This window comes from Thunnus maccoyii, chromosome 3 (genome assembly GCF_910596095.1).
Source record: "Thunnus maccoyii chromosome 3, fThuMac1.1, whole genome shotgun sequence".
Lineage (NCBI taxonomy): Eukaryota > Metazoa > Chordata > Actinopteri > Scombriformes > Scombridae > Thunnus > Thunnus maccoyii.
This window is the reverse complement of record NC_056535.1, coordinates 14,827,811-14,838,112: the sequence shown is the minus strand read 5'-3', so window position 1 is coordinate 14,838,112 and position 10,302 is coordinate 14,827,811. Positions and strand designations below refer to the sequence as shown.

General features: G+C 38.2%; 1 protein-coding gene across 2 annotated transcripts; it reads right to left on the bottom strand.

Moving 5' to 3' along the window:
- Nucleotides 1-678: 678 nt before the first annotated feature.
- si:ch1073-456m8.1 (leucine-rich repeat flightless-interacting protein 1) lies at nucleotides 679-9,246 on the bottom strand. 2 transcript variants are annotated; one of them, XM_042406351.1, is made up of 6 exons: nucleotides 8,909-9,246; nucleotides 8,530-8,604; nucleotides 5,238-5,273; nucleotides 4,820-4,981; nucleotides 4,552-4,635; nucleotides 679-3,516 (listed from the first exon to the last, which is right to left on the bottom strand). In XM_042406351.1, the coding sequence occupies exons 1-6, from the start codon at nucleotides 9,005-9,007 to the stop codon at nucleotides 2,953-2,955; spliced, it is 1,020 nt and encodes a 339-aa protein (XP_042262285.1). In that variant the 5' UTR covers nucleotides 9,008-9,246; the 3' UTR covers nucleotides 679-2,952. The 2 variants fall into 2 exon arrangements, with proteins under 2 accessions (XP_042262285.1, XP_042262284.1); XM_042406350.1 differs by having other exon boundaries at nucleotides 5,238-5,276; nucleotides 8,909-9,245.
- Between the last annotated feature and the right edge of the window lie 1,056 nt (nucleotides 9,247-10,302).

Below are 10,302 nucleotides of genomic sequence, written 5' to 3'. Positions count from 1 at the left end.
TATATAACTAAAAAATTTAACTATTTAGAAACAACACATACCCAATAGAGTTAACAGCCAGAGCGTGAAAAACTGAACTAAAGTTAATCTAACTAAGAACCAAGTAAATCAGTAAAATACATTTACCTTACCAAACCCAGCACTGTGACTTTAAGCTCACTCATGAACACAAAACTGATCCAGAGGGAGCTCTTCACATTTCCTCTTCACATAAAGAGCTACTTTGCCATCTGTTGGACAAGTAATGTAACAACATGTCAGGCCAAAAATATGTGAATGAACAAAATGAAAATAGCCAGTTTAAATATTAATTCACATGTCTGAGGAAATTCGGTGCTATTTTCATTGGATTTTTATGTTAACTGTTGTAGTGTTTTAAATGATTCATAGGAATAGAGGAGGAAGGTTGCCTTTAAGCAGTGCTATTTTCAGTGTAAATTATATTCATCCAATTCAGTTACATTAAAGTTTCTCTTATCTTGATTTTTAGCACCAAAACTATTCACATCTCTGCCTTTAAGTTTTAGAAAATGCTATGATGTTCATTCCCAAAGACCACCATCTTTAAAAACAACTAGATGGAATTTATTTTTGTATGCAACATTCCTGCAGTGATTAAAGCTGCTTATGTCTCATATTCTGGATAAAACAGAAGTCAACACAAACGAACAACCAACATCAGCATTATTCACTCCTTTTATTGTGATATGTCTGTAATGTATTTTCAGTTACAAGTATAAATTTATGTCATTTACTGTCACATCTGAACATTTAATTCAAAGTTTAAGACAAGTCAAAAAATATTTGGACCCATTAAAGACATTACAGCAAGGCAACATTTTTTGCATTGTTGTGTGAAAACAATTTGATTACTTATCAAAAAAATCATTGATGTGTGCTCAAAATGTCAAACTGTGCCAGTGTCAGGGAAGTAATTTCCCTACACATTGTGAAATGAACTTTTAAACATGATGTTTGATCAATTTAACATAAGAACTTAAGAGTGATGTAACTTAAGTGACTCATAACAAACCAAATCCCTTGATAGGGAAGGAAATGAAGAGGAAAATAAAACAACAACAACAACATAAACAACCACTGACTGTGGATGTTTAATCAGAAATGTCAGACGTGTTGGTTGCGAATGACCTGATTGTTCAAGATAACAATAATGCCACCACTCCAGCACCTGTGTATAACAGTAACAGTAACATCCTATCAACTCACTTTGTGGAAAAACAGCATCAAACAGTCATCTAAGCTGTTTGATTCTCGGATGCTCTGTGCATCACGGTAGACAGCACAACAGATAATCAAGTATTAGCATTAGAACCAGCGTTATGTTGAGATCAGACTGAGAAAAGAGATACAAAAGACAAATGAGACAGTATACAAAATTCAAAATATAGGCTTAAACCCACAAGATGATATGCAGCTAAATGAAGCAACTGCAAACATTCATGTACAAATTAGTTCTTGGGACTTTACATTTTATAAAAAAGATGAGTGTTACACAATGTGTTTCCTCATAATTGCAATTAATTTTGCAAAGGCTCCACCTTAAAAAAAAAAGAATGACAGAATAATGCATGATCTGCAGAAACTAATGATTTTGAAAATCCCTTTAAAACAAATTCTTGCAGTAAATAATGTAGATCAAAGTATTACTTGAATTATGCGTGAAAGTACTGTGTGCAAAAGTACTAAGAATGACAGATCAATTCATGTGCAGTTTGGAAATCAATATACATTCTTAGGTGCTCATGCAAACTATCAATAATAAAGGAGGTGGATGGGCCCATTCTTGCCTCAAGCATAAAAAAAATGAATTGTAACATTGTAAAAAATAAACATAAAAAATTGCAATTCCTTATGATTAAATATAAAGTGTGTACAGCAGTCGAAGACATCCAAAGAGACTCATTTCAGCAAGATCCACTGCAAATGTGCAAACATACAGTAGTATCATGCAGGCAGAGAGAATACAGCCTGCCGCTGGTCAGCTGATTATTCCTCACTGACGGGTTTGGTTGTTAAGGGAATGTTGTTTCTAATGTAATCTGACAAATTTATGCCACAATACAAGAATTTTAAAAAGTGCAAATGCAGCCAAATCAATTGTCCTAAATCCTCAAAATTATTAAAAAAAAAAAAAAAGGAGCATATGAAGTATAAAAAAATAACTGTTCTTGTGAAGATCAGTGAAGCATTTTCCCTTTCTAAAAAATCCTTATCTTATGACCCTATTAACATTTATATCTGATATTAACTTCCAAAAATCAATCATCAATGTCAAACATGACCTAAAGCTTCTTTACAGTGAGCTCTGCAACTGACGAAAGCCAGACTGCATATCTTTAAATGCAGATCATTTTAAATTGATCTTATCTTTCAGGTATATGAGACAAACATATTACAGCTTGCACTCATCCCTTTTTGAAAAAAAAAGAAAAGAAAAAAAGTAATGTAATGTAGTTATAGTTGGAGACAGGAACAGTCTCTGTCCAAATACTTATGGAGCTCAATGTATTTTGTATACAAGTAAATTCTGCTTTGTGTCCTGGCAGCTGTTACGTAAACAAACTAACCTTCTTAAAAGATTACCAAACAGATAAACAGTTAAAGCAGCATGGAGTATTTTCCATGTCTCATCACGTAGAAAAAAAAAAAAAAAAAAGTTAAGACGTATCAAAAAGAAATTTACTTATTGGCAAATGATATAAAGTAGTCATGAGTGGGATTGCAGCTAGTAAACCACCTGGATCCTGAGTTTTTTTTTTTGTTGTAAAACTACAGTGTTTTAAAAACTCTGAACGTTATAGTTGACCTCAAAGTTTTCTAAGGACATAAATATCAAAGGTGTTTGAACTGAAAATCAAAGAGCTCTTGAATTTTATCAAATAATCAATAACTATATGTGACCTTTTGCCCTAGTAGATAAAACAAATGAAGTTAAGACACAACGCAGAGCTCAGGGTTTTTGGGGTCTTGGAGTTCCCCCTCGCAGCTGTTAGTCAGACTTCCCTCTTTAGCTGCTGAGTCATCAGGCAGCTCCAGAGAGTCTGCGTCACCTGGGAAGATCTGGTCCCGCTCCGGAGTCTCAGCAGATGCGTCCTCGTAGGCACTTGTGCTGTCTGAGTCGTTCCTGTCCGGAGAAGGATCCCGTCCGTCCTCATCGCTGTCTTTGTAAGGCCTCCGGAGGACCCCGTCTTCAGAGCCTGGGTTGTCCAGTGCGAGGGAGGGCACGTGGCCCAGGGGCTTACTGACAATCCTTCGTGGCTTCGCCAAGACGCTCCCCTCATCCTCTGCCCCTTCATCCTGTTTGGCTTCCTCAGATGACGGCACGGCTGTGCTGCTTTCACTGCTGTGAAGTTCAGACGGGGAGGAGTCCTTTTCGTCTCTGGTTGCAGCCTGAATCATTTCCTTGGCATCGTTTTTCATTCGCCGTCCCTGTCTCGTTTCCCCGTCCACACTTTCATGGGTGTTCACAGGAACAGATGATTTGGTATCCCTTTCCTGCAAAGAGACATTTAGCTGTCCGTTAACAAATGAAGTGCACATTCAGATCAAATAAAATGAAATTCCATTAAAAATGTATTTAAATGAATTTTAATTCTAAATGCATGCTAATATACTGCAATTATACTTCATTTTACAATTTGTTTCCGTGAACATTTCAGCAGGCTTTTTTTTTAGTGCCTTGCAATTCATATGACTGTCATCTATATTTAAGAAGCATTTTGTTTTCAATGTCTTTACTGCAGCTACTAAATACTTAATGTTGAAATTCAAATAACACTGAATTTTATTGTACTGAAATATTTATTAACAAACAGTAGTAGTTGGATTTTGCTTTTTTCTTGTTCTTTACTCAAAATATTAACTCCCCAAATACACCCATACATGTGAAGTATGCAAGGGCACAAGAAGAGCAGCCCAAGAAACAACATTAACAAAAAAGGCTACAGAACGGACGGCTGTTTATGGGCATGTGCGAGCAATCTGAAGTCTGATGGGGGAGTAGATGTAATGTAAACAGAACGTTCAGAGCAGACTGAACTCTGGGCTTTTGACTTTCAGGCAGCATTTTTACATACTTCAGGTTTTGGAACTTTGACTATGCTTAACATAGACATCCAACGTTATAACAGAATATAAATGAAAAAAAAGCATGTTATGCCTTTACTGTATGACTATGTCCACCATAGGTAGTAATATAGTGACAAAAGCATAAGTGGGAAGAGAAAAATTAAGGCTCTTAGATGTCCTGGAAAAAACAAAACCTCCATTAATCACATTCAATAACAAGCCATCATGCTCTTGACAAACTGTTACATAACAGGTTCCACATGTAACACAAATGTAAAACCTTTGCACCTCTGTAATGTTACATAATGTTCTCACTTGACACTTGAATAGAAAGCCCTCATTAATGTTATCAGCAACATCTGTGTTTCTTTCAGTGCCTTACAGTTCATATCACTGTCAATTACATTTAAGAAGCATTTTGTGATGATTTATCTAATGTTCTCCTTTCACATGTCACATTACCTCTTTTAATCTCTCCACCTCTTGCATCAAGGAGCACACCATGCTCTCCAGTTTCTTCTTGGCCTCCCTCTCTCGCTCCAACTCCTATAAAAGCAGAATGAAACAGTGGCATCATGAGAGGACCGGCAGATTGTTAGTTTTGACAAAAACAAACTTCACATAAGACGATGAAGACTGCTTAAAGTCTAAAATGAATACTAAATGCTTTTGTGTGACTGAGGTGAAGTGTTTATGTGGTGTTTCAGCTCTGGAGAGGCCTTCCACGTACCAAACTAGCCTGTCCAGCTTCCCTCTGGGCCTCGGCCAGCAGCTCCTCTACACCCTCCAGTGTGTCCTGCAGGACGTCCACCTGGAACAACAGAGCCTCTCGCTCGACCTCCAGCCCACGCAGCTCCTGCACCACCTCGTCATAGCTGGCCTGCAGCTCCAGCTATACCGCAAACACGGTTACAGATCAGTGTGGGCAACATTAGAAGAACACATGCCAGTTAGTGGGTGTGCAAGTGTTTAGCAAGCTCTCAGAGGCAACCATCAGTGGGAGGCCTCATCTGGAACCACGACAATTCCTCCATATGTAAAGAAATGTTTCTCGCGTTAGAGATCTATCATTAGACCTGAGAGGACTGTGGACTTTAAAAATAGTAATAAACTTCATCACAACTACAATAACAATAAGAAATAGTCACCATTTCTGGGAGTCCCATTAAGAGGTCCTGGTCAGACTGCTGAAAAGAGGGAAAAAAATTATTTTGCAAATAATACTCAAGTTATTCATTATTATTAATATATATTATTAAATGATGAAAAACATGCTCTAAAACGCAATATAGGATCTTTTGCTGAGGTCCCATCACACACACACACACTAACAATAACACAAACCCTTTGTACAACATATTGCCCACAAATTATGGCCTCAAAATTACTTTAGAGTTGATTCACAAATGTTCACAAATCATTTTAATCTTCATACAGGCAGTATGTCGTGGTGCTGGATTGTGCAATAGCCATTTCCAAATATGTTAAATTATACGTAAATGTATTTTTGTTGCTGCAATTAATGTTGTGGTACTTTGTTTATGTTATTGAGATGCTGATGGAAGGCAGACATTTTAATATCATACCAGGAACAGCACAGCTGTAATTAGTAACATGAATCATGGCTGCATATAGTTAATGCTGGCTCACTGGGACAGCTAAATGCAACAGAGTTATCATTAATATCATTAGTTACACCTGTGCTTTTCCTACTGTGAAAATCATTAGTGCTTTGAGAAAGAATGTGACGTTTTATTTTTCACAGTAAAACTTCAAAATGGTTACTGGTGTTGCACCCAATTCTGTGACCCAGTTTGAAGTTTCAGCTATGTTGCACCTGCAAATATTTTTATCATACTTTATCATATACTGCTTATTTTTTATTGCAGCTGTTACCAAATATGGTGCCCACATGGTTTGTATTTGATAGCTGTAGCAGCAGGAACTGTCGTGTATAAGTCTGTCTGTACAGCAGCGACATCTCACCTCGTTAGGTTTCTTTTCATGTGGTTAATGGGGTCACAGATTTCAGTGCGCAGAAATCACAGCTATCAAAACTTGTGACCCTATTTAAACACTACAGAGGCACCATGTTTGATAACAGCTCCAAAAATAAAGTATGTGATAAAGTATGATGAATACATTAGCAGAAGCAATATAGCTGAAATTCCTAATCAGCTCACAGAATTTCTTGTAACCTTGACTTGACTAAGATTAATTTCCACAGACTTTAACTCTAGTAGTGGTAACTGAAAACAGTGCCAGAGATAGCATTATATTTTTAAAAATACAATCTGAACCTTCTGACCAAACATCCTGACAGAGACACATTGTGTCCCGACATGTTGACCTAATGCAAGTTTGGATTTTCCGGCTCTAAAACTTATCTTTGTGACATGAGTCACCAAGGCAGAAACTGAGTTTTCTCTTAAGTATAATGGTGGAGGAAGTTGTCAGATACTTCACTTAAAGATACCAATCAAACAAACAGTCTATTAGAAGTAAAGTTCTGCATTCAAAGTCTTAAAAATACTTACCAGCAAAATGCACCAAAAGTACTGCAAAATGTTCCCTGTGACTGATATATATGACTATATATGACATTGTTAGGCTTTTAATATGTATGTAACAATGTGTAAGCAGTATTTTATTGTAGATTAGTCTAATCAGGTCCAGTGGTTCCCAACCTATGGGCCGGGCCCCTCCAAAGGGTCACAAGATAAGTGTGAGGAGACATGAGATGATTCATGGGGCAGGAAAGACGCACAAAGTTCAGCTAAACAAATTTGTACTTGTATTGTATATTTTGAACTTTTCTTTATTCTTGCTTTTTTTGTGAAACATGGGATAAGTTCACCTGTATAAAGTCATTCCTTTTGTATATTTCTGAAAATTGTTGTGTTGTTTTTCTATGTCAGTACACTGATAGCTACTAAACCGGAGTCAAATTCCTTGAATGTGTAAACAAACTTGGCCCATAAAGATGATTCTGATAAGTCGATCTTGAACACTTATGTAAATAATTCATCTAACTGGGAGTAACTCTTTGTTGGAGCTGCTAACTCATAGCATTTGAAATACCAAGGGGGTCCAACTAGACACAAAGGTTTGCAATGTTTTGTAATGTAAAATCATAATCTGAAAAGTAACTAGTAACTATAGCTTTGAAAAGTACAAAATGTAATGCAGCAGCAATATAAAAAAATAAGAAAATACTGACATAAAGTATGTCAAAATTGTACATGAGTAGTACTTTCCACCATTGCTCATGTATTATCATAACACCTGAATGCCATCATACTGAGTCATGAGAGACAACTAGAACAGGGGCGGACTTTACCATTAGGCAAGATAGGCAACTGCCTGGGGCCTCCAGCTAAACGGAGTTTAGATATAAAAAAGATTGAATTATGTTACTATTCTAAGTCATTGTAACCATGAAATAACTTACAAAAGGCCCCAAAGGCACTTAAAAAAATTGTATACTTCATACTAATTCAGGGGAAAACATTGTACCACTGCATTTACCTGCCAGATAAATGTTACTGGTTATGTTGCAGATTCAGATTTTACTCACTAAATATAACAATAACAATATGATGCATCATTATTGATTAAACTATCCAACATTATATAAAGGAAATGGCTAAAGGAATGGATTCCTCTGTGCCAATAGTCCGTTTATTGTAGGTACGGGATTACTACGCATGCACATTGGTATTGATTGCACAAGATCACATGATCAAATTCAAATTGTTGATTGCCAATCCGTCCCGTGGTTTGGGCTAGAATGGTTAGGTTTATGCACAAAAACCATCTGGTAAAAGTTCGGGAAATAAACAGTAAAATGTGGTAAAAATGTCCTGTTTAACAGCACTAAAATGCCTGATGTGACTGTAAACAATGTCCAGTTACTGGTCTATTAGAGGTCCAGCAATAAATTCCAGAAACCCATTCTGTACCAACAGAACAAACCACTATCAGTAGTATCAGAAGTCTAACCAGTCCGGACCAGCAGTCTGTGGACTACTGGCACAGAATCCCGTCCCGTGTCAATAGTCTGTAAATGACTACACCGGTTACATTACCATAGCCGGTTCCTTATATAAAATAGAATTGAAAGCTCCACCTTGAACAGACTTAAATAAATTTAAGTACATTGTGCTAATAAAACCTCTCTTTTACTCTTCACTTTTAAGTAAAACTTTGAATGCAGGACTTTTAAAGTACTTTTACTGTGCAGTATTAATAGTTTTACTATTGATAGCTAATAGTTTTGCTTTAGAAAAACAGTTTTGAGTACTTCTTCTCCCACTGCCAATACCAACATCCCCAGTTATAGAAAAGACAGAGTTTGCTTGGGGCCCAAAAATCACTGAATCCGCCCCTGAACTGTAGATAACCAGAACCACCATGGACTGGTTGTTATCTGGCACCTACCTGACTGTCACTCCTCTTCTTCAGGGTGCCTGCCCGGCTGTCGCTTCGTGTAAGGCGCCTGGATGAGCTGTCAGACTGATAAAAGAGGACATCAACATATCTCAGGTGGATCCTAGCATCACAAATAGTCTGAACGAAAACACAAGAAGCGAGCTAACAACGGGGAGGTGAAATCAAGCTAACAGACAGGCCCGATAACAACAACAACTCTTCACTGTCCATGAGAGACGCTGTTCACACTTAACAGGAAACACAACGGCTTAACTTCTCACTTACTACATTTTAGCTGAAGTTAAGTCGTTTATAAGACACCAAACTAAGCTAACACAGCCGTTGCATTAGCTGTAAACAAACACTACCGTGATTTCTGTCTGCTCACCTCCTTTATGATGCTGCGCAGAGACTCATCCTCGCTCATTCCCCGAGAAAACGATCGTTTCTTCGGGGAGCCGCTGCCGTCCAGGGTGACTGAATGCATTTTTTTAATGTTTTATATAAGTTTTTTGTTTATATAACAGCCACCTCCGAGCTCCCTGGGTGAAGTGCTGTTTTCGTGCTTGTTTCCTACGCAGCTGCGGTGATGTGTACAGACGACGCCCAGGCCGGGATCCACGGATTGCCGCGGGGCTCGAGCTGTCTTTAACGCCGCCCTCGCTCCGCCCACACGGAGGAGTCAGAGATCAGCCGGAGTCATGCTGACGCCCAGAGGCGGACTTACCATCAGGTAAGGTGGGTAACTGCATGGGCCCCCCAACTAAAAGGGCCCCAAACAGATTTATTATGATGTTTAGATATGAAAAATATTTAATTATGTTCTTATTTTAACTCATTGTTCTCCTAAATAACTTAAAAAAAGGTCCCCAAGCACTTAAAGGTGCAGTGTGTAAGATTTAGTGGTATCTAACAGAATGGACTTGGCAGAAATAGAATATAATATGTTTTAATTATTGTATAATCCCATAAAAATAAGAATTGTTGTGTTTTTGTTACCTTAGAGTGAGCCCTTTATATCTACATAGGCAGCAGGTCCTCTTCCATGGAGCATGGATGTATAAAGAGAACTGGATACAGTGTTGGAGGAGGCAGGGCCCCATTCATTCCTATGAAAGTTGCTCAGTGGCACGAGAAGTCAAAAAAGTTCAACTTCCTCTGCATTGCTTCCGCATTTGTTGGGCCCATTGAGCAAGCTCACTAGTGACTTTCGCTGGCTGAGTTGGTTTACTTCCGGTTTACTTCCGGTTTACTTCCAGTTTAGCCCTCCGGCTAACCTGAATGAGGATAAAACAATTCCATTGTGCATCTCTTCTAGACTTTCGAAATGTGATCAGACCAAACAGATCAAATTCTGATAGTGAGACGAGTCATTTTGTGGGGGTTGTGATGCTCAAAAAAAAGCATCCGCTGATTTACAGACGTCTCTTTCACAATGTAAGTCTATGGGAAAAAGTCTTTTTGGGCCCAATAGCATCACGTGATGTTGTAATTACACAGTTTGGCAGCTATGTCAAAGTGGCCTCACAGCCTGGCGCTGATCCTGGGGGCTTGGTCCTCCTCCTCTGGAGGCCACCATGTTGCACCGCTGTGTTTCTACAGTAGCCCAGAACAGACAAACCAAACACTGGCTCTAGAGAGGGTCTTTCGTATTTTTCATGAGTTTCATCATAGGTTCTCCTACATGCTTGGAAGGGGTTGATGAGGCAAGGGGTATTCATTTGGTTAAAACAAGCAAAACACCAGTACTCACAGATTTATAGTGTTCATATTTATTGTGGA

Coding starts and splice junctions, on each gene's coding strand:
- si:ch1073-456m8.1 (XM_042406350.1), bottom strand. CDS start 9,007: ATGCATTCAGTCACCCTGGACGGCAGCGGCTCCCCGAAGAAACGATCG. Junction 4,982..5,237: donor TAATGGGACTCCCAGAAATG/GTGACTATTTCT, acceptor TTTGCGGTATAG/CTGGAGCTGCAGGCCAGCTA. Junction 3,517..4,551: donor AGGTGGAGAGATTAAAAGAG/GTAATGTGACAT, acceptor GTCTCTTTGCAG/GAAAGGGATACCAAATCATC.